We start from the raw sequence: 25292 nt of genomic DNA, 5'->3' as shown, positions 1-25292 counted from the left end.
ACCCCAATGAGAAGCCTGTGCACCGCAACAAAGAGTAGCCCCTGCTCGCCACAACTAGAGAAAACCCACACACAGCAACTAAGGCCCAATGCAAAATATATATATATATATATATATATGTATATATAAAGAGTTCTACATATACTAAGAACCACTGAATTGCATACTTTGAAAGAGTTCTATATATAAAAATAACTACCAACCACACAGACCCAAAAAGAAGAGGAAAATATAATTTTGAAAAATACCAGACCAACTAAACCTCTTCTAAAGCCAAGAGTCTAGAGTTAGTGTAGACTATAAGGACTACAGATACTTGTCTTTTGGAGGCAACATAATTGAGTGAAAAAAGCATAGGCATTTGAAATTAATAAATGCATTTCAAAATACAGGACTGGGTTCTAGCTCTCGCTCAGCACCTAACCAGCTGTGGGATTTGGGGCAGGTTATTTAAGCTCTCTGAGTATCAGGTTTCTCAAATGCAAAATAGAGTAATACCATCTACCTTTCAAGGTGGCTGTGGGGATCAGAAACCCAGGCCAGACACGCACAGTAAATATGAAAGATCTCCCTTGCAATCTTCAGAGCAAACGTTCTAGGTAGCTCCAAGGAAAATAAAATTTACATCCTCATATTTAGCTAATAAATTAACTCCCTACTTTAGAGTAGTCTCTAAGAACAGAAGCTAAGGTTCTGAAGTAAATTAACTAATTTCTCAAATGAACTCATTTATAAAGCTTTAGCCAATTTAATTATCCTCAAAAGTGCTCAACTGGCTACAGATAGAGATCTTGTGTGAATAATCAGCTGTTACTGCAAAGCAGGTCACTGTTGCTTTTCAATTTTTTTTTTTTAAATAAATTTATTTATTTATTTATGGCTGCGTTGGGTCTTCATTGTTGCGCATGGGCTTTTCTCTAGTTGCGGCGAGTGGGGGCTACTCTTTGTTGCGGTGTGCTGGCTTCTCTTGTTGCGGAGCACAGGCTCTAGGTGCACGGGCTTGCGGGCTCTAGAGCTCGTAGTTGTGTCACATGGTCTCAGTTGTTCCACGGCATGTGGGCTCTTCCCAGACCAGGGCTTGAACCTGTGTCCCCTGCACTGGCAGGCGGATTCCTAACCACAGAGCAACTAGGGAAGTCCCTCAATTTCATTTTTCATCTGCTTTTCTGTTCTCTCCCATTATTGTTCAACTTTTTAAAAAATGATCAAATTAACCTTAAATGGATATAATTCAGGCCGCCACCCAGAAAGACAAAAGAATACCAATTAAGTTATTTAATTGACATGTTTTCTTCTTTAGTATATTTCAAAAAAATATATAGATTTGGGTATAAGTTTTAAAGGTATATGCTTAACACTGGGTGAGGCCTTCAGATCACACAATTTGGAGCTAAAAATACCCCCATATCTCAGTTTTGTAGTAATTCTTCAACAAAATCTACCAACATCATTCACAGAATGATTTAATCATTCACAGAATGGTTAAATTTTCATGTTTTTTTCTGGAGCTATTCTACCTCCTTCACACAAGTAATATCTATCCCTCCTCATCACCCCACCATCACAAATTCCTATTCTTCCCACAATACTCAATTAGAAAGTGATATTCATAAAGCATTCCCTCTTCAATAAGCAGATCCAAGTAGTGTTTCCTGATACTCCTCTAGAGGGCGCATAGTACTCTCTAACTCTTTACCATGTCCCTAACCCACTCCACTACTGCACTCTTGAATAAAAATTCAGTTTCCACTGAGATAAGTGCCATCTGACTGTACCTAGCAGACATGATCCTATTAATCCCTCGATTACTCAATGCACTTACCGAGACTTTGGCACCTAATGCACAGTCTTTCTTTCCACCTGAACTTTAGGTGAGTTATTCAACCTCTTTGAGCCCTACTTTTCTCAACTGTAAAATGGGGATAAAGATTCAGTTTCATATATACATATATCATATATATATATTTTATATATATATATATACATATTCTTAAGATTCTTTTCCATTATGGGTTATTACAAGATATTGAAAAACACATAAGAAGAAAAAAATGATTCAGGAAGAGTACATTTTAGCTATTAGGGGTCTTTTGTGGTTCCATATGAATTTTAGGATTTTTTTTCTATTTCTGTAAAAAATGCCATTGGATCTTTGACAGAGATGGCATTGAATCTGTACGTTGCTTCGGGTAGTGTGGACATTTTAACAATATTAATTTTTCTAATCCATAAACATGGGATATCTTTCCAAACAACAAAAAAAACAGGGGGATAAAGATGGCATCTACCTCAGAGTATAGTTGGAAGATTAAATGAAACAATGCATATAAAGTGTTTAGCAGAGACTTCTGGTGTTGGAAAATGGACTAGGAACCCAAAAATGGTTATAAACACCTAAGAATTTTGGATAAGACAATAACAAAAAATTACTCCAAATGTATTCAAACTTACGAGAAAGAATAGGAAAATACCAAGTGCCAGGACTGAAGAAGGAAATGAAAACTAATTTGAAACCTTGGCTGCCCTAACTGGGGTTTTAAAGTGTTACATTGGGCCAAAAGATGTAGCCTGAAGCTGGTATGAAACCTGGGAGTTTGAACTGAGACCCTGCATAAATGGGACCTCAGTGAAAGGGTAAACTCTGGAGAAAAAAAAAAATCTACCTATAGCATAGCACAGGTAGTCATCAAAGACGTTTGTCTGTTTGGTCTTGGAACAAAAAATTCTGAAGAGAATATTTCTCACCTAGAATTCTATACAAAGATAAGTTATCATTCAAGAGTAAGGATGGAATAAAACATTTTCAAACATGCGAGTTCTCAAAATATTTAACTTCTATGCTCTCTTTAAAAAGCCAATAAGGACTGGGTTCCTTTGAAATGAGGGAGTAAACCAAGAAAGAGGAAAACGTGAGATCTAGGAACCAGGGTATCCAATATCTCATCCAATAGGAGAGAGAAGGGAATTCACAGAATGATGGTGAAGAGAAGTCCCAGGATGACAGATCTGCCGCAGGCTAGAGAGCAACCAGTAGAAATCTGAAGAGAGAATGGATGGCTTCCAGGAGGGTTGTCTCAAAGGAAAAACAAAAGTGATTGACAGAATACCTGATGTGTTTAAACATATTGATACATTTATGTTCCTTTTAAAGGATCTGAGGATGAATGAGCAATAGAAACAGAAAACTAAGCAACTTTAAAAGTGAGGCAATTAATAACTAAGAAAAACAAAACACTGCATTTTTTTTAAAAAGTAGGAGCTTGGAAGAATTGATAGAACTTTTCTTCTATATCTTGATTGTGGTGGTAGTTATACCACCACAGTACATTTATCAAAACTCAGTATAGGGACTTCCCTGGTGGTGCAGTGGTTAAGAACCCACCTGCCAATGCAGGGGACACGGGCTCGAGCCCTGGTCTGGGAAGATCCCACATGCCGCAGAGCAAGTAAGCCTGTGCGCCACAACTACTAAGCCTGCGCTCTAGAGACTGTGAGCCACAACTACTGAGCCCTTGTGCCACAACTACTGAAGCCTGTGCACCTAGAGCCTGTGCTCTGCAACGAGAGGCCACCACAATGAGAAGCTCGCACACCGCAACGAAGAGTAGCCCCGGCTCACCACAACTAGAGAGAGCCCGCGTGCAGCAATGAAGACCCAACGCAGCCAAAAATAAATAAATAAAATAAATAAATTTATTAAAAACAAAAAACAAAACAAAACAACTCAGTATACTACATGTACGCTACTATATAATAAGATAGATAACCAACAGGGACATACAGTGTAGCGCAGGGAACTCTACTTGGTATTCTGTGATATCCTATATGGTGGGTGGGGGAGTCTGAAGGGGAAAGGATATATGTGTGTGTGTGACTGGGTCACTTTTTTGTACACCTGAAGGTAACACAACATTATGGATCAACTATACTCAAATAAAATTTTTAAAAAATTAAAAAAACTCAGTATACCAAAAAGGGTGAATTTTATGTATGTAACTTATACCTCCATAAACTTGATTTAAAAAAAAATCAAACTGTACAATTTAAAATGGGTGTATTTTATTGTATACAAATTATAACTCAATAAAGTTGATTTTTTAAAAAGGGAAATATAATACTCGTACACTATAAGGCTCAGCTATAAATAAGCCCTCATAATTGATTTAACAAAAATTATGATGCTACTATATTTGGGAGATTAGGAAAGGGGGAGCTTTCACAGAGAGGGACAAAGTGTTAAATGAGTCAAATCCTTACTTTCCATACTAGAAATTAAATAGATATTATCTAAAAATTAAAGAAAAGGACTTCCCTGGTGGCGCAGTGGTTAAGAATCCGCCTGCCAATGCAGGGGACACGGGTTCGAACCCTGTTCCGGGAAGATCCTACATTCCGTGGAGCAACGAAGCCTGTGCGCCACAACTACAGAGCCTGTGCTCTGGAGCCCTCGAACCACAAATACTGAGACCGTATGCTGCAACTACTGAAGCCTGCACGCCTAGAGCTTGTGCTCTGCAACGAGAGAAGCCAACGCAATGAGAAGCCCACACACCACAACAAAGAGTAGCGCCCACTAGCCGCAACTAGAGAAAGCCCGTGCGCAGCAACGAAGATCCAACACAGCCAAAAAAATAATAATAATTAATTAAATAATTTAAAAAATAGAAATAAAGAAAATAGTAGTATAAATATGATACTTAAAAATATTGAGGACAGGACTTCCCTGGTGGCGCGGTGGTTAAGAATTCACCTGCCAATGCAGGGGATACGGGTTCAAGCCCTGGTCTGGGAAGATCCCACATGCCACGGAGCAGCTAAGCCCGAGCGCCACAACTACTGAGCCTGTGCTCTAGAGCCCGTGAGCCACAACTACTGAAGCCCGCGCGCCTAGAGCCTGTGCTCCACAACAAGAGAAGCCACCACAATGAGAAGCCCGTGCACAGCAAGGACAAGTAGCCCCCGCTGGCCCAACTAGAGAAAACCCGCACACAGCAATGAAGACCAAACACAGCCGAAAATAAATAAAGAAAATAAATAAATTTATTTTAAAAATATATATTGAGGACATTATCAGAAGGAAAAAAAGAAGCGTTGAAAGCAGTTGCTTCTGAAGAGCAAAAATAAGGAACGAGGAATGATAGTGCAGGAGACCCTTGTCCTTCACCCTAAGTCTTGTAGAACTATTTGATTCTTTAAGTTATATACGTATTATTTACATATACAGTATATATACTAACAGAAAGAGCATGAAAACACAATCTGGGAACAAATCTAACAAAAGATAAATAAGATTTTTATGAAGATTTTTACAAAACTTTGAGATATACTTAAAAAGACTGAAATAAACAGAGAGATTCTAAGTGAATTAGAGCCTGAAATGTGAGAAGCAAGACTAAACTTTTACATGAGATTATAAGAAAATATCTTTAAGACCTTAAAATAGGGAAGAATTTCTAAAGCAAGGCACAGAAATCACAAACCATAAAAGAAAAACTGAAAAATCAATTACAATAAAATTTAAAAGCTTCTATTTTTCCTAGAGCCCAGATTGTAGTCCATAAACACCATGTTCCACAAAAAGAAACCAGGGCTCTTTTTTTTTTTAACCACTTTTTTGAGGTATGACTGACATCATAATCAAAATCAAGGCTTTTTAAAGAAATGCCTGATTTCAGATCTGAATATAATGAAATATGAAGTATACATATGAAGTATTATTGCCAAAAAACTTGAAACTGAATCTAATCAACAGTTAGAGCCAAACTCCAGTTTACAAGAAAATACTGAAAAAGAGAAACAAGTTAGTCAGTGTTAACTGCAATATTATTTACAATTGCCAAGATATGGAACAACCTGTGTCCACTGACAGATGAATGGATAAAGAAAATGTGGTATATGAATACAATAGAATATTATTCAGCCATAAAAAAGAGTGAAATCTTGCCATGTGCAATAACATGGATGGACCTCAAAGTCATTATGCTAAGTGAAATAAGTCAAACAGAGAAAGACAAACACTATATGATCTCACTTATACACGGAATATTAAAACAACAACAACAAAGCCAAGCTCACAGATACAGAGAACAGACTAGTAGATGCCGGAGGTAAGGCGTGGGAGGTAGGTGAAATAGGTGAAGGGAGTCAAAAGGTACACACTTCTAGTTATAAAATAAGTAAGTCATGGAAATGCAATGTACAGCATGGTGACTAGTTAATGATACTGTACTGCACATTTTTTAAAGTTGCTACGAGAGTAGATCTTAAAAGTTCTCATCACGAGGAGAAAAAATTCTGTAACTACATATGGTGATGAATGTTAGCTAGACTTACTGTGGTGATCATTTCACAATATATACAAATATCAAATCATTGTAACTGTATACCTGAAACTAATATTGCATGTCAATTATATCTCAATAAAAAACTAAAACAAAATATCGATCAAAAATAAGTTAAATGACATCAATAGAAAGCAATCAGACATACTGGAGATGTGGGAGACTCTACAGGACAAATACTTGTTTTATTTGATAAGTCAATGGCATAAGAAAGAAAAAGAGTTGGAGGGGAGACTGTTCTAGAGTAAAAGAGACTAAAAAGGCATAACCAAATATAATGTGTGGACCTTTAAAAACAGTACCATTGCAATAACAACACTAGAAAGCATCTACTAGTAAATTCAACAAAAGATGTGTAAGACATTTTTATAGAAAATTATTAAACTTTATTTAAAAACACAAAAATAGCCTTAATAAAGAGAGACATATTATGTTCGAGGAATAGAAAGACTCAGTATTAAAAAATGCCAACTCTCCCAAATTAATCTGAAAATCACTGTAATTCCAATCAAATACTAAGATTTTTCACGGCTGATACTAAAATTCATATGTCAAAGGTGAAGAGTGGCCAAGACAACTTTAAAGAAAAATTATAATAAGGTGAGGTAGAGGGAAGTCATCCTACTAGACAGAATTTCTATAAAGCTATGGTAATTAAAACAATAGGATATCAGTGAAGGAAAAGACAACTATACTAGTGGAACAGAACAGAAAGCTTAGAAATAGTCCCATGTATATGTGGAGCTTGGTATAAATTGCGGAAGAAAAGATTATTCAATAAATTGTGCTGGGATAACCAACTCTTCATTTGGGAAAAAGATAAAAATAGATATCTATTTCATATCATATGCACATATAAATACTAATTTAAAAATCCAAATATGAAAAGCAAAATTGTAAAGTTTTAGATGGCAGGAGTCTATTTTTAATACTTTAAAAGTAAGACACAAAAAGCACCAACCATAAAGGAAAAGATTGATCTAGGTCACCACAAAAAAAAGCTAAGACTTCTGTATGACAAAAGATACTATAAACAAAGAGAAAAGAGGGGTAACACTGGGGGGAAAGTTGCAACGCATATAATCAGCAAAGGATTAGTATACAGAGCGTAGAGAGTATATACTACAAATTAGCAAGGAAAAGACAAACAACCCAAACAAGAAGTGGGCAAATGATATGAACAGGAAATTCATTGAAAAGGAAAAGAGCCAATATACTTTGCAAAAAATTCTCAAGTAATCAAGAAAATGCAAAACTAAACCAACAGTGAGGGGAATTCCCTGGCGGTCCAGTGGTTAGCACTCAGTGCTCTCACTGCCAGGGGCCTGGGTTCAATCCCTGGTTGGGGAACTAAGATCCCACAAGCCGCGTATCATGGCCAAAAAACAAAAACGAAAACAAACAAAAAAACCCCAACACTGAGGTACCATTTCACACCCATCATATTACTAAAAACATAAAAATCTTAGAACATCAGTTGTTAGTGAAGACAGAGAAATCAGAACTCTTCATTTATACTACTGGTGGGAATGTAGACTAGTATGACTACTTTGGAGAACAATTTGCCAGTATCTAGTAAACTTGGAGATGCACATAACTTACAACCCACACATCACTTCAGGTGTCTACCTTCACAACAAGAGCACAAATAAACCGGTGCAAGGATGTTCATTGTAGCACTATACATAGTGAAAGAAATGAAAGCAAACTAGCTATCCCACAGAAGAAGAATGAATGTATAAACTCTCACCCAGGACTCAGATCCAATCTGGAGGGACTGGCTCTGGGAGGAAAGTTTGTGCCAAGATCATGCCAGAAAGAAAAGAAGGAAGAGCTTTGTCCATTAAGTCCTTAGCCAAATCTCATTCTTCCTAGCCTCAGTCTTCTCCTCTCTCCAGTGGGTACAAATGCTGACCTTGCCCATATCCTTGATCAATCCAAACATGTCTTCTCCATACCTAGACACCTGAGCAATGGTGAAAGGGGGAAAAAAAAAAAGGAAATCCCCCCAATAACTGTGTTAACTGAAGTAACTATAAATTTATATTCTTCAACATCAGCTACACCCCTGATGTTGCCTAGACCTCCTTCTCAGTGTCTCTGGTCAGCTCTCTCCCATTTTCCAGTAGCAATTCTAAAGCTTCATTACTCACAAGTCCCAAACCCATCACCTTCCTCTTTCTACATTCTCAACAGACAACTATGCCTCCTACTTCATCAAAAACATAGAGGCCTCAGGAGTGAATTATTTTAATTCCTGCTCTCCTTCCTGATCTGCATTTGAGCCTTTTCTTCCCTCCTGTCCTCTCATTTCAGTGGAAGATGTAAGCCTTCTTCCTGCCCAAAACTGTACCTGAATTCCTTCTTGTCTCCTTGGGAACCTTATCCATCATTTATCTCCTTTCTTTTGTACTTCTCCACTGTCTCTTTTGCTCTCTTATAAAAATGTTCAAGTTGCTTCCATCCTAAACTAAAACACCCTCAAAGTATAAGAAACTAATAACATTGGCTAATAAGGAGAACTGGATGGCTGGTAGATAGGGAAGAAAGGAAAACATTTTCCATAAACTTTTTTATATTTTTTTAATTTTTTTTTTTTTTTTTTTTTTTTTTGCGGTACGTGGGCCTCTCACTGCTGTGGCCTCTCCCGCCGCGGAGCACAGGCCCCGGACGTGCAGGTCCAGCGGCCATGGCCCACCAGCCCAGCCGCTCCGCGGCACGTGGGATCCTCCCGGACCGGGGCACGAACCCGAATCCCCTGCCTCGGCAGGCGGACTCTCAACCATTGCGCCACCAGGGAAGCCGTATATTTTTAAAATATTAGAACCACATGTATTAGTCATTATCTATTATTTTAAAACATCCATGATCATGAGTGTCTCTCTTTCAGAGGGTCCTCTTCTTCTAGCTGTCTATTAAGTATTGGTGTTTCCTAAGGCCCTCTGGACTCCGTCTTTTATTTACTCTACTTATTATTGTGGGAAAGATGGTTCACATTCATAGCTTCAGCTATCACTTATAAGCTGATGACTCTTAGACCTGTATCTCTAGCTCAGATCTTCTTCCTGAACTCTACATAAGTTTATCAACTACCTGCTAGATATCCTACTTGAATCTAATTCTTAACAGGTCTGAAGCCAAACTCTTATTTTTTTATCCATCAATCCATTCATTCAGTAATCATTCATTCATCCATTCAAAAATATTTAAATTTTGACCAGTAATAAGTGCCAAATTCTGTGCTGAGCACTGTAGATTCTACAGTGAAGGTAAGTTTCCAACCACCTAGATCCTTATGGCCTTTAATATTTAAAGTGGCTGGTTTAATCCTTTACTATCCTTCAGTTTCTCTCATCTGAAACAAGAAAATTGTTCCCTTGGACTCTAATTCTATCCCAATCTATCAAGAGATAGGAAGAGAGGGAAACAGATAACTAACAGGAATTACAATACAGTTTTATATAAAAAGTTATATAATAAGGATAAACACAGGGGTGCTTAGGGAACAATTAGATGGGGCAATTAATTTTAACTTGGAGGCTAAGGAAGGCTTCAGAGGCAATCAAAGTTTTAGCCAAATCCTGAAAGATGAGTAAGACATCTCTTGTGACCCATCTCGCATTCTGTGGGTCCATCTTTTTATTCCAGACATTTCTCTTGCATCAGCTATGTAACCTGACAGCATTTCACTTCGTGCACCAGTCATCTCTCATTTTCTGTCCTGAGATTTCCAGCAACCACCATGTGGGATACTTGTGGGAACCCACTCAGCCATTCTGGCACACACACAAACCTTTAAGTGTGAGGAAATTTATACCCACGGGGCAACCTTTGACCAACGGGTAAAGGAAGCTAGTGAATAAATACTTCTCTTTTCCAAGTCTTGGGCAATTACTCTAAGGTACATTCCACATGGCCCCTGAGAAGGTCTCCAGAGCTAAGCTTCAGTTGCCCACAGTGGTAACCAAGTCCATAACACACACTTAGATTGCCCTTCCCTTTTTCCCTGTATCACTCTTTAAATCCCACTCCTGGGCTTCCCTGGTGGCGCAGTGGTTGAGAGTCTGCCTGCCGATGCAGGGGACACGGGTTCGTGTCCCGGTCCGGGAGGATCCCACATGCCGCGGAGCGGCCGGGCCCGTGAGCCATGGCTGCTGAGCCTGCGCGTCCAGAGCCTGTGCTCCACAACGGGAGAGGCCACAACAGTGAGAGGTCCGCGTACCGAAAATAAAAAAAAAAATCCCACTCCTCTTCCTTAGAATCACTTCTCAAAATAAACTACCCATACACATACCCTTATCTCAGGCTCTGCTTTTGGGGGGAAATCCAGGTTAAGGAAGATCAGGAATTAGTTATTTAGGTATGGATAGAGGGAATTGAACATGTTCCAGGTGGATGTACAAGTATCCAAATTTGTGGAATTGCAAAGGCAGAGTATATTTAGTAAGCTAAATGTAGTTACACATCATATTACCCCTATAAATTTATTCCTTGTCCTGCAGTCTCTAACTTTGTGAATGTCACCACCATCCGACCAGTTGCTCTTGCTAGAAACCTGGAAGTCACACTTGACCACTCCTTCTTTTCCTCCCACATCCAGTTAATTAGCCTTAAAGGTCTCCTAAATATTCTCCAATTTGTTCCCTTCTCTCTATTACCACTGCCATTGACTTGGTTTTGTCCTTCCTCATTTCTTACCAGGCTACTGCAAGAGCCTTCCAGGGTCTCTCTAGCTCCCCTCAGTCATGCAATAATAGTTCTAAAATATCATCCTGTTAATGATCCTTCAAAGTATCCCTACAGGATAAAGTATGCATTCTATTCTTACCTTTATCCCAGACTATATGGCACAGTATGGTAGTTAAGAGCATGGGCTTTGAAGTAAATGACTAAGGTTCAATTACTAACTCTTCCATTAAACTCTCCTAAGACAGTCCCCTTATCTATTCTCAGTAAGGTCTGAAGGGGCTGGTGTAGTCTTGGCCCTATGAATTCTCGAAATTAATGAACCAATACTCACTTTCAACATGAAGTCTTGCACTGAGGAGAAATCACTGGGAAAAGAATGCAAACTGGGCAGCACAGGGATAATCAGTGCAAAGGAAAGAGAAAGCCCAGATAAAATGGAGATAATGAAGCAGAGGAGAAAGATCTCAAAAGAGGGGGCTCTAGAACTATGAAGCTAGAAAAGCTATGCTGACACAGCCTTCCCTTCTAAAAATTTAGGAAAACTAATTTCAGGTTAAAATTAGTAATAGAAAAGGATTACAGTCAAATCCTATACAAGGTTATTGTTGAAAAATATAATAATAAAAGTTAGAATAACATCTCTACCATAAAAGCAGATGTCAGAAAGACATGCTCAAAAGACAGATTAAATTCATAGCCTAAGATTTCAAAATTATCTAAAATAAGAAAATGATAGAAAATGTGAAAGAACAACATAAATCTGAATTAGAAAAGTTAGAAATGAAATGACAGAACTCAAGAATGAATTAGAAGTAAAAGAAAAATATCATTTCATAAATAACAGCTAAACTAGGGAGAACACAAGAATGAATAAAACACAACTCTTAATGCCTTAAGGCAGGGGTCCTGGTCCATGGCCTGTTAGGAACCAGGCCGCACAGCAGGAGGTGAGCAGCGGGCGGGCAAGCGAGCGAGCGAAGCTTCATCTGTATTTATAGCTGCTCCCCATTGCTCGCATTACTGCCTGAGTGCCACCTCCTGTCAGATCAGCAGCAGCATTAGATTCTCATAGGAGCATAAACCCTACTGTGAACTGTGTATGCGAGGTATCTAGGTTGCATGCTCCTTATGAGAATCTAATGCCTGATGATCTGAGGTGGAACTGAAGTGGTGATGCTAACACTAGGGAGCACTGGGGAGCGGCTGCAAATACAGATTATCATTAGCAGAGAGGTTTGACTGCCCAGAGACCATAATAAATCAATTGCTTGCAGACTCATATCAAAACCCTACCAGTTGAACCTAGTTGCAGGGCAGGAATAAAGAGGTAGACATAGAAAATGGACTTGAGGACATGGGGTGGGAGGGCGAAGCTGGGGCGAAGTGAGAGCAGCATCAACATATATACACTACCGAATGTAAAACAGTTGGCTGGTGGGAAGCAGCAGCATAGCACAGGGAGATCAGCTCGGTGCTTTGTGATGATCTAGAGGGGTGAGATAGGGAGGGTGGGAGGGAGGCTCAAGAGGGAGGGGATATGGGGACATGTGTATGCACATGGCTGATTCACTTTGTTGTGCAACAGAAACTAACACAGTATTATGAAGCAACTATACTCCAATAAAGATCTATTAAAAAAATAGATAAATAACAAGGTCCTACTGTATAGCACAGGGAATTATACTCAATATCCTGTAATAAACCATAATGGAAAAGGAGAGGAAAAAAAAAAAAACCCTATCAGTTAGTGGCAAGTGAAAACAAGCTCAGGGCTCCCATGATTCTGCATTACGGTGAGCTGTATAACTATTTCATTGTATAACACAGTGTAATAATAATAATAGAAATAAAGTACACAATAAATGTAATGTGCTTGAATCATCCTGAAACCACATCCCCCACCGCCCCACCCCTGGTCCATGGAAAAACTGTCTTCCACGAAACTGGTCCCTGGTGCCAAAAAGATTGGGGACCGCTGCCTTAAGGGAAACAGAATGTAAAAAAGGAAGAAAATCCTAAAAAAAATTTTTTTTTAAGATAAAAAGGATTTGAGGCAAAGTAGCAGAAAGAGAATATAAGCAACAAAGATCCAGCATACACACAAGAGTCCCAAAGTCTAAAACCAAAGCAATGTAACAGAACGAATGCCTAAAACTGTAATTCTAAAAAACTTCTCTGAAGTAATAAAAAAGGCAGAAACTTCACAGGGAAAGGACATACTACATATCTAGAAAATAAAATTCAGAACATCAATGGGACATATTATGTAGTAAAACCACAAGATTTTAAAGAAAAATAAAAACTCCTTTGGGAGCCTAGATAAAAGGACCAATTCACTCATAAGGGAAAGAAAAGCAGATTTTCACTTGGACTGTTTTGACAGCAACACTTTACAATAGAAGATAATGAAAGAATTCGTTTAAGATATTTAAGGAAAAAATGTGAGTCAAGGATATTATAATCCCCATAAATTGGCTTATGAATACAAAGGCTGCAGATAATCTGTTGAGCACTGATATCATGACCACTTCTTAAGGAACCTACTAGTAATAAGCTTCAGACAGCCAAATGACCAGAGAGACAAGGACTAGGGACTGGTGGTAATGATCATTAACAGCTTCTAACACCAAAAAAAGACAATTAGAAATGATTTGCCTCAAGACAGAAGACACCACCACCTACAAAAGCATCTTGCCAAAAAAATTCAAACTGGAATTCAATTTAGCCTCTAGGTCCAACTACCAATTAACAGAAAATACAGAGAGAGGAGTACTTTTGAAATGACACCACAGGGCTTCCCTGGTGGCGCAGTGGTTAAGAATCCACCTGCCAATGCAGGAGACACAGGTTTGAGCCCTGGTCCGGGAAGATCCCACATGCCTTGGAGCAGTTAAGCCTCTGCGCCACAACTACTGAGCCCACATGCCACAACTACTAAAGCCCACGTGCCTAGAGCCCGCGCTCTGCAACAAGAGAAGCCACCGCAATGAGAAGCCTGTGCACTGCAACGAAGAGCCGCCCCCACTCGCTGCAGCTAGAGAAAGCCCTGCGCAGCAACAGACACCCAACGCAGCCAAAAATAAATAAATAAATAAGTAAATAAATGTATTAAAAAAAAAAAGATGACACCACAGGGTCACAATCAGCAAAAGCAGACTGTGGGAAACTCTACAAGAAAAATACCCAGTTCCTTCAACATATAAATTATAAGGGGAAAAAAAAAGAGAGATGGAGGGGAAATCTATATATTAAAAGAGATATTTTAATCAATGATAATGTGTATAAATAAATAAGTAAATAAATGTATTAAAAAAAAAAGATGACACCACAGGGTCACAATCAGCAAAATGCAGACTGTGGGAAACTCTACAAGAAAAATACCCAGTTCCTTCAACATATAAATTATAAGGGGAAAAAAAAAGAGAGATGGAGGGGAAATCTATATATTAAAAGAGATATTTTAATCAATTATAATGTGTAGTCCTTATTTGCTTCCTGATTTTAATAAACACACTAAAAAGATTTAAAAATTCTATTTATGAGGCAACTAGAAACTCATGTACTGATTGGATACTTGATGATACTAATGAATTATTATTATTTTATTTATTTATTTATTTATTTATTTTGCGGTACGCGGGCCTCTCACTGTTATGGCCTCTCCCGTTGCGGAGCACAGGCTCCGGACGCGCAGGCTCAGCGGCCATGGCTCACGGGCCTAGCCGCTCCACAGCATGTGGGATCTTCCCGGACCGGGACACGAACCCGCGTCCCCTGCATCCACAGGCAGACTCTCAACCACTGCGCCACCAGGGAAGCCCACTAATGAATTATTAATTTGTTTTTTTAGGTGGTATAATGGCATTATACTTTTATTTTTATTTTTTAAAAAGCCCTCATATAGCAATGTTCTGAAATATTTACAGATGAAATAACATGATGTCTGAGATTTCCTTCAAAAGAACATGAGAGGGAGCAAGTTGGGTGGGAATACAGATGAAATAAGATTTGCCATGGGTTGATAACTGCTGAAGCTGGGTGACAGATATATAGGTAATGCTCCATGTACTTCTGTACATGTTTGAAATTTTCCATAATAAAAAGTTTTTAAAAGTGCTTGCTTCGGCAGCACATATACTGAAATTGGATCGAAACAGAGAAGATTAGTACGGCCCCTGCACAAGGATGACACGTAAATCCATGAAGCATTTCATATTAAAAAAAAAAAAGTTTAAAAAAATAACTGGTCCACAATTGGTATTTAATAAATAACAATTTTTTTTTTTTTTTTTTTGCGGTACGCGGGCCTCTCACTGTTGTGGCCTCTCCTGTTGCGGAGCACAGGCTCCGGACGCGCAGGCTCAGTGGCCATGGCTCACGGGCCTAGCTGCTCCGCGGCATGTGGGATCTTCCCGGACCGGGGCACAAACCCGTGTCCCCTGCATCGGCAGGCGGACTCTCAACCAATGCGCCACCAGGGAAGCCCCCTAAATAACAATTTTAATCATTATTATTAGTTGACTGAACAAATATTTGCCGAATGAATGAGTTCAGACATAGGTAAGACTGAATCATTCTTCAGCAAACAGGAAACACAATTATGAAGCAAATATAAAATCTAAGAACTTTTATATTATCAGCACCATTTATAATAATGGAGCTCACTCACCCAGGGCCTGGGAGAATGAATGAGCCAATAATCTCTCTTGAGAAGTCAGGGAAAGAGGTTTGGGCAGCTGAAACAAAAAGTGAAAAGCCAGTAAATCAGCAAAATTGTGGGATGAGATAAGGCAAAATGAAGTAGAAAACAGTGCCAGAAGAATAAAACCAAATGAAATATGTTGAAAAAACATAACATAGCAGATATGATGTCCAGCTCCAATATTATATAAGTACACACAACAGAAGTTTCCACATACAAGTAGGACTGCAATACATTTAGCAAATGCAAGGCAAATGACAAAGATGATAAACTAAAACAATAAAACATATTTTAAACAAGCCAAATAAAGCTAATATACTACTGTGGTCTTTCTCTGAGCAAAGCAGAAGCCACATGGGATAACCTCACAGTAAATTTGGGGAACTCAATCTGGAGGAAGTAGGTAAAGATAAAAGAACCAAAAGCAAATAAACTCGGAACTCTCAAAGGGAATATTCTTATCTTACCTAAAATCTTATTGAAAAAGAGTCTCCAAATGTTTAGGACGCTGCTTTGTGGGCACAGGGGAAGAGAAATAAATGGCTCAAAGTAGCACTGCTTTTAAACCATGGCACAGCCTGTGGGTACAACTTTCTCCCTTAACAAGGTACCTGTCATCCTTCAGCAAACACTAACAAACTGCCTCCTCAGGCTATCTCACTTTTTTAACTGTTTATACGTATTTCCATTGTGCTTCCTACAAGCTCACGTTGATCCCAATCAGACGGTTCTAAATTTTGGCTCAGGTTTTACTTTGTTCTTAATGGCTATTCAGGCATCTATTTATGTTCCTCCACAGGTTAGCTTTGCTGCTTTCTGTTCCAGGTTGGAATGCAAGTTGATGTGAAGCCAGGATTTCAGGTGCCATTGGTATAGGAGAAACCAAGTGGAGAGAGCAAAGAGAGCAGAAACTTGCTAGCCAAAGTCACAGCTTGAGAAGAAAGCTCAGAGGCAGGACTGTATATAAAGGATGCCATGTAAATGATGTGAAAACAAAGGGGTAAGGGAAGAATAGAAATTATACTGTGCAGAATGACTTAATGAGGATTCTGATCCTAGGTATAAGGAGAAGCCCTAAAATAAGAAGTGATCAAAACCATAAGAAGAGGTAGTGACTTGGGAGTAAAATGTCCTTTTGGCAGTTACTTTACCGTTCATCTCATGCCCTCTCCTATTTATTAATAGTTGGCCCTATTATTTCTCAAGACTCTAAGAGTTATAGGAACTTATTTGCATGAAACTCCCAGGATCTCCAGTTCTAGGCTAGGGCAAAAATAACATTTCTAAGATTTATAGATTAGGGAACAGAGAGTTTAGTTTATACCTCCATACTAAATTGTTAGACAGTAACTAAAACAGCTCCTGGGAAGACCACTAAACACCCTTAGCTTCTTGGTAAACCTGGCATCTATCCCTGTGAAAGAACAGAGTTCTCATGACCTTAGTGAAATTCCCCGTATCTTCCCTAAAGAAAGAAGCAGCTGCACTAAAGAAAACAACACACCCAACATTATGGTATTAGAAATCCCCACTGTAATCAGAAGCACCAAAGCCTACTTGGGTAGAAGCAGAGAAAGACAAAAAGGAGGCCAAAAAGTGAAAGGAAATGCCTATATACATTGCACTGGAGGCCCTGGCCAGGGCAATAAGACAATAAAAAGAAATAAAAGGCATTAAGATTAGAAAGGAAGATATATTATAATACTGTTTTTATTTGCAGGCAACATGATGATGTATATAGAAAATCCGAAAGAATCGACAATTTAAGAAAGTCACAGGGCACAAGGTCAATATGCAAAAAAACAGTTGTATGGCTATATACAAGCAATAAACAATTAGAAAATAGAATAAAAAATACTAGTTACAATATCATTACATTGAAATGAAACAGGAATAAAATTATTGAAAGATGTTCAAAACCTCTATACTGAAAATTATAAAAACATTACTGAGAGAAATTACAGAAAATCTAAATAAATAGATGTTCAAGGATTGGAAGATTCAATATGAAGATGTCAATTCTCCCCAAATTGACCTACAGATTCAATGCAATTCCAATCAAAATCCCAGAAAGCTTTTTTTGTAAAAACTGGCAAATTAATTCTAAAATTTATATGGAAATGCAAAGGACCTAGAATAACCAAGGCAATTTTAAGGAAAAGGAAATCCAAAGGACCTAGAATAGGCAAGGCAATCTTCAGGAAAAGGAACAAAGTTGGCAGATTTATAGTACCTGATTTCTAGACCTACTTTATAAAGTTAAAAATAATCAAGACTTTATTAAATGTGGTACGGGAAGTAGAGACAAAAAGACCAATGGAACAAAGTAGAGAGAACAGAAATAGCACACTCAGGGACTTTCCTGGTGACGTAGTGATTAAGAATCCACCTGCCAGGGCTTCCCTGGTGGCACAGTGGTTGAGAGTCCGCCTGCCGATGCAGGGGACACGGGTTCGTGCCCTGGTCCGGGAAGATCCCACATGCCGCGGAGCGGCTAGGTCCGTGAGCCATGGCTGCTGAGCCTGCGCGTCCGGAGCCTGTGCTCTGCAATGGGAGAGGCCACAACAGTGAGAGGCCCGCGTACCGCAAAAAAAAAAAAAAAAAGAATCCACCTGCCAATGCAGGGGACACAGGTTCAATCTCCGGTCCAGGAAGATCTCACATGCTGCAGAGCAACTAAGCCCATGCACCACAACTACTGAGCCTGTGCTCTACAGCCCATGAGCCACAACTACTGAGCCTGTGGGTCACAACTACTGAAGCCTGCTTGCCTAGAGCCCATGCTCTGCAACAAGAGAAGCCACCGCAATGAGAAGCTCACACACTGCAATGAAGACCAAAAAACACAGCCAAAAATAAATAAATTTAAAAATGAAAAAAGAAATAGCACACACATAATCGGTCAACTGATTTTCAACTAAGGCTTCAGAGCAATTCAATGGGGAAAGGCAGGTCTTTTTAACAAATGATGCTGGAACAACTGAATATCCATACAGAAAAAAGTAAACCTTTATACCTTTACTTTTAGAAGTAAATACAAAAGACTATCTTTATAAGCTTGGGGTAAGCAAAGATTTCTTAGGACACAAAAAGTACTAACCGTAAAAGAAAAAATCAGTAATCTGGATTTCATCAACATTTGAAACTTCTGGTCATCAAAGTCACCATTAAAAATGTAAAAAGGCAAGTCACAGACTGGCAGAAAATATTCACAACACATATCTGACAAAAGCCTTGCACCTATAATATATAAAGAATTTCTATAATCAATAATAACAAGGCAAACAACTCAAAAAAAAGGCAAATGCCTTGAACAGACATTCCATGAAGATATACAAATGGTTAATAATCATATGAAAAGGTGATCAGTATCATTATCATCAAGGAAATGCAAATTAAAACCACAATGAGGGCTTCCTTGGTGGCGCAGTGGTTAAGAATCCACCTGTCAATGCAGGGGACACGGGTTCGAGCCCTGGTCCAGGAAGATCCCACATACCACAGAGCAACTAAGCTCCTGCGCCACAACTACTGAGCCCACTTGTCACAACTACTGAAGTCCGTGCGCCTAGAGCCCATGCTCTACAACAAGAGAAGCCACAGCAACGAGAAGCCTGCGCACTGCAACAAAGAGTAGCCCCCGCTCGTCGCAACTACAGAAAGCCCACATGCAGCAATGAAGAACCAACGCAGCCAAAACTAATAAATAAAATAAATAAACAAAATATCATTAAAAAAAGAATAAACATAGTTATTAAAAAAAACACCCACAATGAGATAGTGGTACATAACACACACTAGAATGGTTAAGATTAAAAAGACTGATAATACCAAGTGTTGATGAAGATGTGAAGCAAGTACAATTCTTATACATTGCTGATGAAGTGTAAAATGTACAACCACTTAGAAAACTATTTGGCAGTTTGCAATAAAGTAAACCCTATAACCTATAATATTTTTACAAAAAAACCTGCAGAACAATATTCATAACTGCTTTATTCATAATATCTAAAAATTAGAAACAATCCAAATGACCATCAACAGAAAAATGGGTAAATAGTGGTATATTTATTCAATGGACTACTACTCAGCAATAAACAAGAACTAGTTATACCTGCAATCATATGAATGAATTTGAAAAATATTATGCTGAACAAAATAAACCAGAATAAAATTATATGATTTCATTTATACCTAGTTCATGAACAAGCAAAATTAATATATGGTGATAGAAATCAGAACAGCAGTTGACTCTAAAGGTGCAGGATTGACTAAAATAAAGCACAAAGGAACTTTGAGAGGTGATGAAAATGTTCTAGATTTGGATAATGATAACCTGGGTATATATAATTGTCAAAACTCATTGAACTATATAATACCTGTGTATTCTACTGTGTGTAAATTATTCCCCAATAAAGGGAAGGAAAGGCTGTGTACATATCTGCATTAATTTTTTGTTCTTTAGTGCACAGGTAGGTTGAAAATAATAATACATCTGTTTGCAGTCACTAGAAATAGTAGGAGAAATTTTGCCCCCCAACTCAAGTAAGATAGCAACATTATCACACAGAATGAATTTTTTCCAAAGGACATCAATTTGAGAACAACTGACAGTGGATCTTTCTCAGTTTATGGGCCACAGGCCACTGGGGAGACTGTACCCTCATATCCATAGACCCGTGTTAATTTCTTAATCAAAGGAGACTAAACATTCAAATATTATCATGTGGGGGAGCTGAAATTTTTGAAAGTTTCTTCGTACTTCTTTCCAGTCGATCCCTCATCTGCAGTGTCAACTGCTGGTCTGATTTCTATTACTATATATTAGTTTTGCTTATTCAGGAACTTTATATAAATGGAATCTTTTGAAGTATATTTGAAGTATATTTTTTTATAAAGATGTACTATGACTGAAAAATATTGGAAACTAGTGACTGTAACAACTGTCTAAATCTTCACTAGTAACCAAACTAAAAAGCAGTTGAAACATGGGCAAGAAAGAATGTGATGCAAGAATATATTTTTTAAAATGCACTGTAGGGAGTTCCCTGGTGGTGCAGTGGTTAAGAATCTGCCTGCCAAGGCAGGGGACATGGGTTAGATCCCCAGTTCTGGAAGATCCCACATGCCGTGGAGCAACTAAGCCTGTGCACCACAACTACTGAACCTGCGCTGTAGAGCCCAAGAGCCACAGCTACTGAGCCCACATGCCTAAAGCCCATGCTCCGCAACAAGAGAAGCCACTGCAATGAGAAGCCCTTGCACCGCAACGAAGAGTAGCCCCCACTCGCCACAACTAGAGAAAAGCCTGCGCACAGCAGCAAAGACCCAATGGAGCCAAAATAAATAAATAAATAAAATAAAAAATAAAATATTAAGGAAAAAAAGCACTGTAAACTGCAATGCATTGGGAAAACATAAGATGATATTTATCTTCAATGAACAATAAAAATCAAGAAATAGTTTTTCACCTTAAGTTTCTGATATATGTGGCGCAGAGAATCTGCAGTTCCCATGTCAGCTTCATCAGGAATCCATACAATATCTAGCTTCATTTTCATCTTGAAGTCTGCACATAGAGCCTTTTGGACATCCCTGGTGGTAATGACAATGACTTCTATAGCATGAAAGAAAAAAAGAAGGAAAAACTCTCATTCATTTAGACAATGGTTACACTTTTTCAATTAGATTTGGTCTGTTTCTAGATTTAGTAATAACAGCTAATATTATTGAGACTTTTCAACGTATTTTACGTGCATTCTCTCAGTTAATTCTTACAGCAATCACATGTTACGAATGAGAAAACTTGGAGTAAAAGAAATGAAGTGACTTTGTTCAGGGTACTAAAACTAGTAAACGAGATCTAAGATAAAACTCGCGTCTGCATGATTAGAGCCCATGCTTTAACTAATACATTACACACCACTTCTTCCTGATGTAAAGAATTTAGAAGAGCATTTATCAAAGCATATACAAATAGGATCACATTTTAACTCTTCATTCACTCCAAAGAAAGAGCTATCACCACTCTCCATCAGACAGCCATTAGTGCTTCACTGAGGATCACAATGAACCCAGTAACAGGCAGTTTCCACGTAATAGATGCCTTCACCTTATCCAGGTAGCTATCAATTAATGACAGAAAACTTGGGGTTTTGTCATGGATCTTTGGCAGGGTAATATAACCCACTGCAATATAACATGTGTTGCTGATATCTGAAGATCAGATTTTAGCACCTCTAAAGTGTAACAATTTCCACTACTTGTTCCATGATCGTGCTCAATTATCTCTCCCTTTCACTATAATCATTCTCTTTTCTATTTTCTTCCCTTCTTTCTTCCTCTTTCTTTTTCAAATCATTTAACCTTTCTTCTTTCCTTCTCACTTTCTTCCTTTCCCCATTTGGCTTTCTTTCAGTCATTAACTCACTCATTCAACCAATAAGTACAAATACATTTAATATGTAAAGGACAAATAGGCACTGAGAATTCAGAAATGAACTAAACATGGTTCCCATTCTTAAGAAACGTAATATGGAAAAATTAGACATGGAAATGATTAATTAAGGAAGGCTTCATGGAAGGGATCGCCTCTGAGGCAGGCCATGATGAATTCAAGTCCAACAAAAATTTCTTTAGTTCATACTGTACATAAAATGTTGATGTTACAAAGATGAATTAGACACAGTACCTGCTCTCAGGGAGATCAGTCTCCCATGCCACTAACTACAGCATAAAGCAGGCCTTGAGAGGTACTGAGATAGAAAAACAAAGTGTGATGAAAGCATAGAGGATGATTATGCTCTGATTAAAACTGTTTGTGATTAAAACTCTTTGTGATTTCAAAGAGAAGGTGACACTTCCATAGGTTGGAGAGGACATTTTAGGTAGAGTGAAGGGAGTAACTATAAACACGGGACAGTCAGTCTCATAATTGGACCAGGAATCTTCCGTATGGAGAGAGACTAATGCTAAGCGGGGCTATGTTAACTTCCCTAAAATCACAAACAACATGAACAGAGTGAACATAGAGTTTACTGTTCAACTAAAGAATCCCATATTTAGGAGACATTCTCCAAATTCTGACTGAGCCTCAGTGAGAAGGAATTTTCTATATACCACAAAAGGTCATCACCAAGCATAACTAAAGATATATAGCAAAAGTGAAAAAAAAAAAGTTATAGATGACAAATCCATAAGAACTTACTACAGGGAAGTAGTATATTTAAAAGTGTATTAAGATGTGTCCTTCACCTGTAAGACTGAGATCTAAAGAGAAAACCTTTTCTAAAACACATCTCTTTGGGACTTCCCTGGTGGCGCAGTGGTTAAGACTCCGCGCTCCCAATGCAGGGGGCCCAGGTTCGACTCCTGGTCAGGGAACTAGATCCCACATGCATGCTGCAACTAAGAGTTTACATTCGTATGCCACAACTAAGGAGCCTGTGAGCCACAACTAAGACCCAGCACAACCGAATAAATATTTTTATTTTATTAAAATAAATGTTTTTTAAAATGTTTTATTAAAAAAATAAAACACCTCTCTTAAGGTCAATGTCATACAGACTACTGCAAAGAAGTGTTCATGGGTCTATCTCAAGAAGGTATGAGTGGAATAAACACTGGATCACAACCCTGGGGCCCAGGATCTGGCACCACCTCCATCTGGTATTCTGATTTGCTATATCTAACTATAGAACACCTCAAACTCATTGTGGCCAAAGCCAAACTCATTGTCTTCGCTCAAACCTGTTCCTTGGGAAGCAACCTAAATGTCCATCAACAGAGGAACGATAAAGAAGATGTGGTACATACATACAATGGAATATTACTCAGCCATAAATAGGAACGAAATTGTGCCATTTGCAGAGACGTGGATAGACCTAGAGACTGTCATATAGAGTGAAGTAAGTCAGAAAGAGAAAAACAAATGTATAATATTGCTTATACGTGGAATCTAGAAAAATGATACAGATGAACTTACACGCAAAGCAGAAATAGAGACACAGGTGTAAAGAACAAACGTATGGATACCAAGGGGGGAAGGGGGCGGTGGGATGAATTGGGAAATTGGGATTGACATATATACACTACTATGCATAAAATAGAAAACTAACGAGAACCTACTGTATAGCACAGGGAACTCTACTCAGTGCTCTATGGTGACCTAAATGGGAAGGAAATCCAAAAAAAGAGGGGATATATGTATACATACAACTGATTCACTTTGCTGTACAGCAGAAACTAACACAACATTGTAAAGCAACTATATTCCAATAAAAATTAATTTAAAAAAATAAAAGTCACCTGAAATGAAAAACAAAAAAACAAAAAACCTGTTCCTTGTCCCATATTCCCTTTCCTATTACCTAGTTACCCACCTAGTTACCCAAGCAAAAAGTAGAAGGAATCTTCCCTTTCTTTCTGCTACCCATCCCCATTAATCAACAACTTTTTCAGATGGTCCTTCTTCTCCATCCTTAGTGCTAAATGCCTTGGCTCAGACCCTCTTCATTGCTAGTGTGGACTTTGGTAACAATCTCCTAATTCATATCCCTGCTTCTAGTCTTAACTCCTCCACACTGATTCTTCACAAAGCTTCCAAAGCAATTTTTTAAAAAATCTGAGTTGTCAAATTTATCACCATAAAGTTGTTCACAATATTTACTTACTATCTTTTTTGTTTGTTTTTTTGGCTGCACTGCATGGCTGTGGGAACTCAGATCCCAGACCAGGGATTGAACCTGGGCCACAGCAGTGAAAGCACCAAATCCTAACCATTAGACCACCAGGTAACTCCCCTGCTCATTATCTTTTTAATGTCTATAGGATCTGTAGTGATGTTCCCTCTCTCATTCCTGTTATTAACAATTTGTGTTTTCTCTCCTTTTTCTGATCAGTCTAATTAAAATTTAATAATTTTATTGATTTTTTTCAAAAACCACCCCATCGTCTGGTTTTACTGATCTTCTCTAACACTTTTGGTTTCTATTTCATTTATTTCTGCTCTTATTATTTTTATTTCCTTTTTTCTACTTATTTGGGTTTCATTTGCTCCTCTTTTTCCAGCTTGTCAAAGTAGAAGCTTAGATGATAATTTGAGACACTTTTTTCTTTTCTAACAGAGTGCTTAATGCTAAAAATTTTTCTCTAATCATTGCTTTAGCTATATCCCTCAAATTTTAATATACTGAAATTTTATTTTCAGTAAGTTCAAAATATTTTCTAATTTCCCTTGTGGTCAGATGGCCAAAAAGCACATGAAAAGATGCTCAACATCACTAATTATTAAAGAAATGCAAATCAAAACTACAATGAGGTATCACCTCACACTGGTCAGAATGGCCATCATCAAAAAATCTACAAACAATAGATGCTGGACAGGGTGTGGAGAAAAGGGAACCCTCCTACACTGTTGATGGGAATGTAAATTGATACAACCACTATGGAGAACAGTATGCAAGTTCCTTAAAAAACTAAAAATAGGGCTTCCCTGGTGGCACAGTGGTTGAGAGTCTGCCTGCCGATGCAGGGTACACGTGTTCATGCCCCGGTCCGGG

General features: G+C 38.3%; 1 protein-coding gene and 1 non-coding gene across 4 annotated transcripts in view; one reads left to right on the top strand and one right to left on the bottom strand.

The window, feature by feature from the left end:
- Positions 1 to 25292, bottom strand: part of EIF2B3 (eukaryotic translation initiation factor 2B subunit gamma) — a 156422-nt gene that overhangs the window by 122588 nt on the left and 8542 nt on the right. For all 3 annotated transcript variants that reach the window (XM_073790688.1, XM_019937912.2, XM_019937911.2), the window contains exon 3: positions 21204 to 21349. In XM_073790688.1, the coding sequence (XP_073646789.1) occupies positions 21204 to 21349 (146 nt within the window). The remainder of the gene's footprint in view (positions 1 to 21203; positions 21350 to 25292) is intronic.
- Positions 15144 to 15250, top strand: LOC117309698 (U6 spliceosomal RNA). Its single transcript, XR_004524012.1, has one exon. It is a non-coding gene; the product is annotated as a U6 spliceosomal RNA (small nuclear RNA).

Source organism: Tursiops truncatus, chromosome 1 (assembly GCF_011762595.2).
Source record: "Tursiops truncatus isolate mTurTru1 chromosome 1, mTurTru1.mat.Y, whole genome shotgun sequence".
In the NCBI taxonomy this organism is placed as follows: Eukaryota; Metazoa; Chordata; class Mammalia; order Artiodactyla; family Delphinidae; genus Tursiops; species Tursiops truncatus.
The sequence above is the reverse complement of the archived record's forward strand: the minus strand, read 5'-3'. Positions and strand labels throughout refer to the sequence as shown.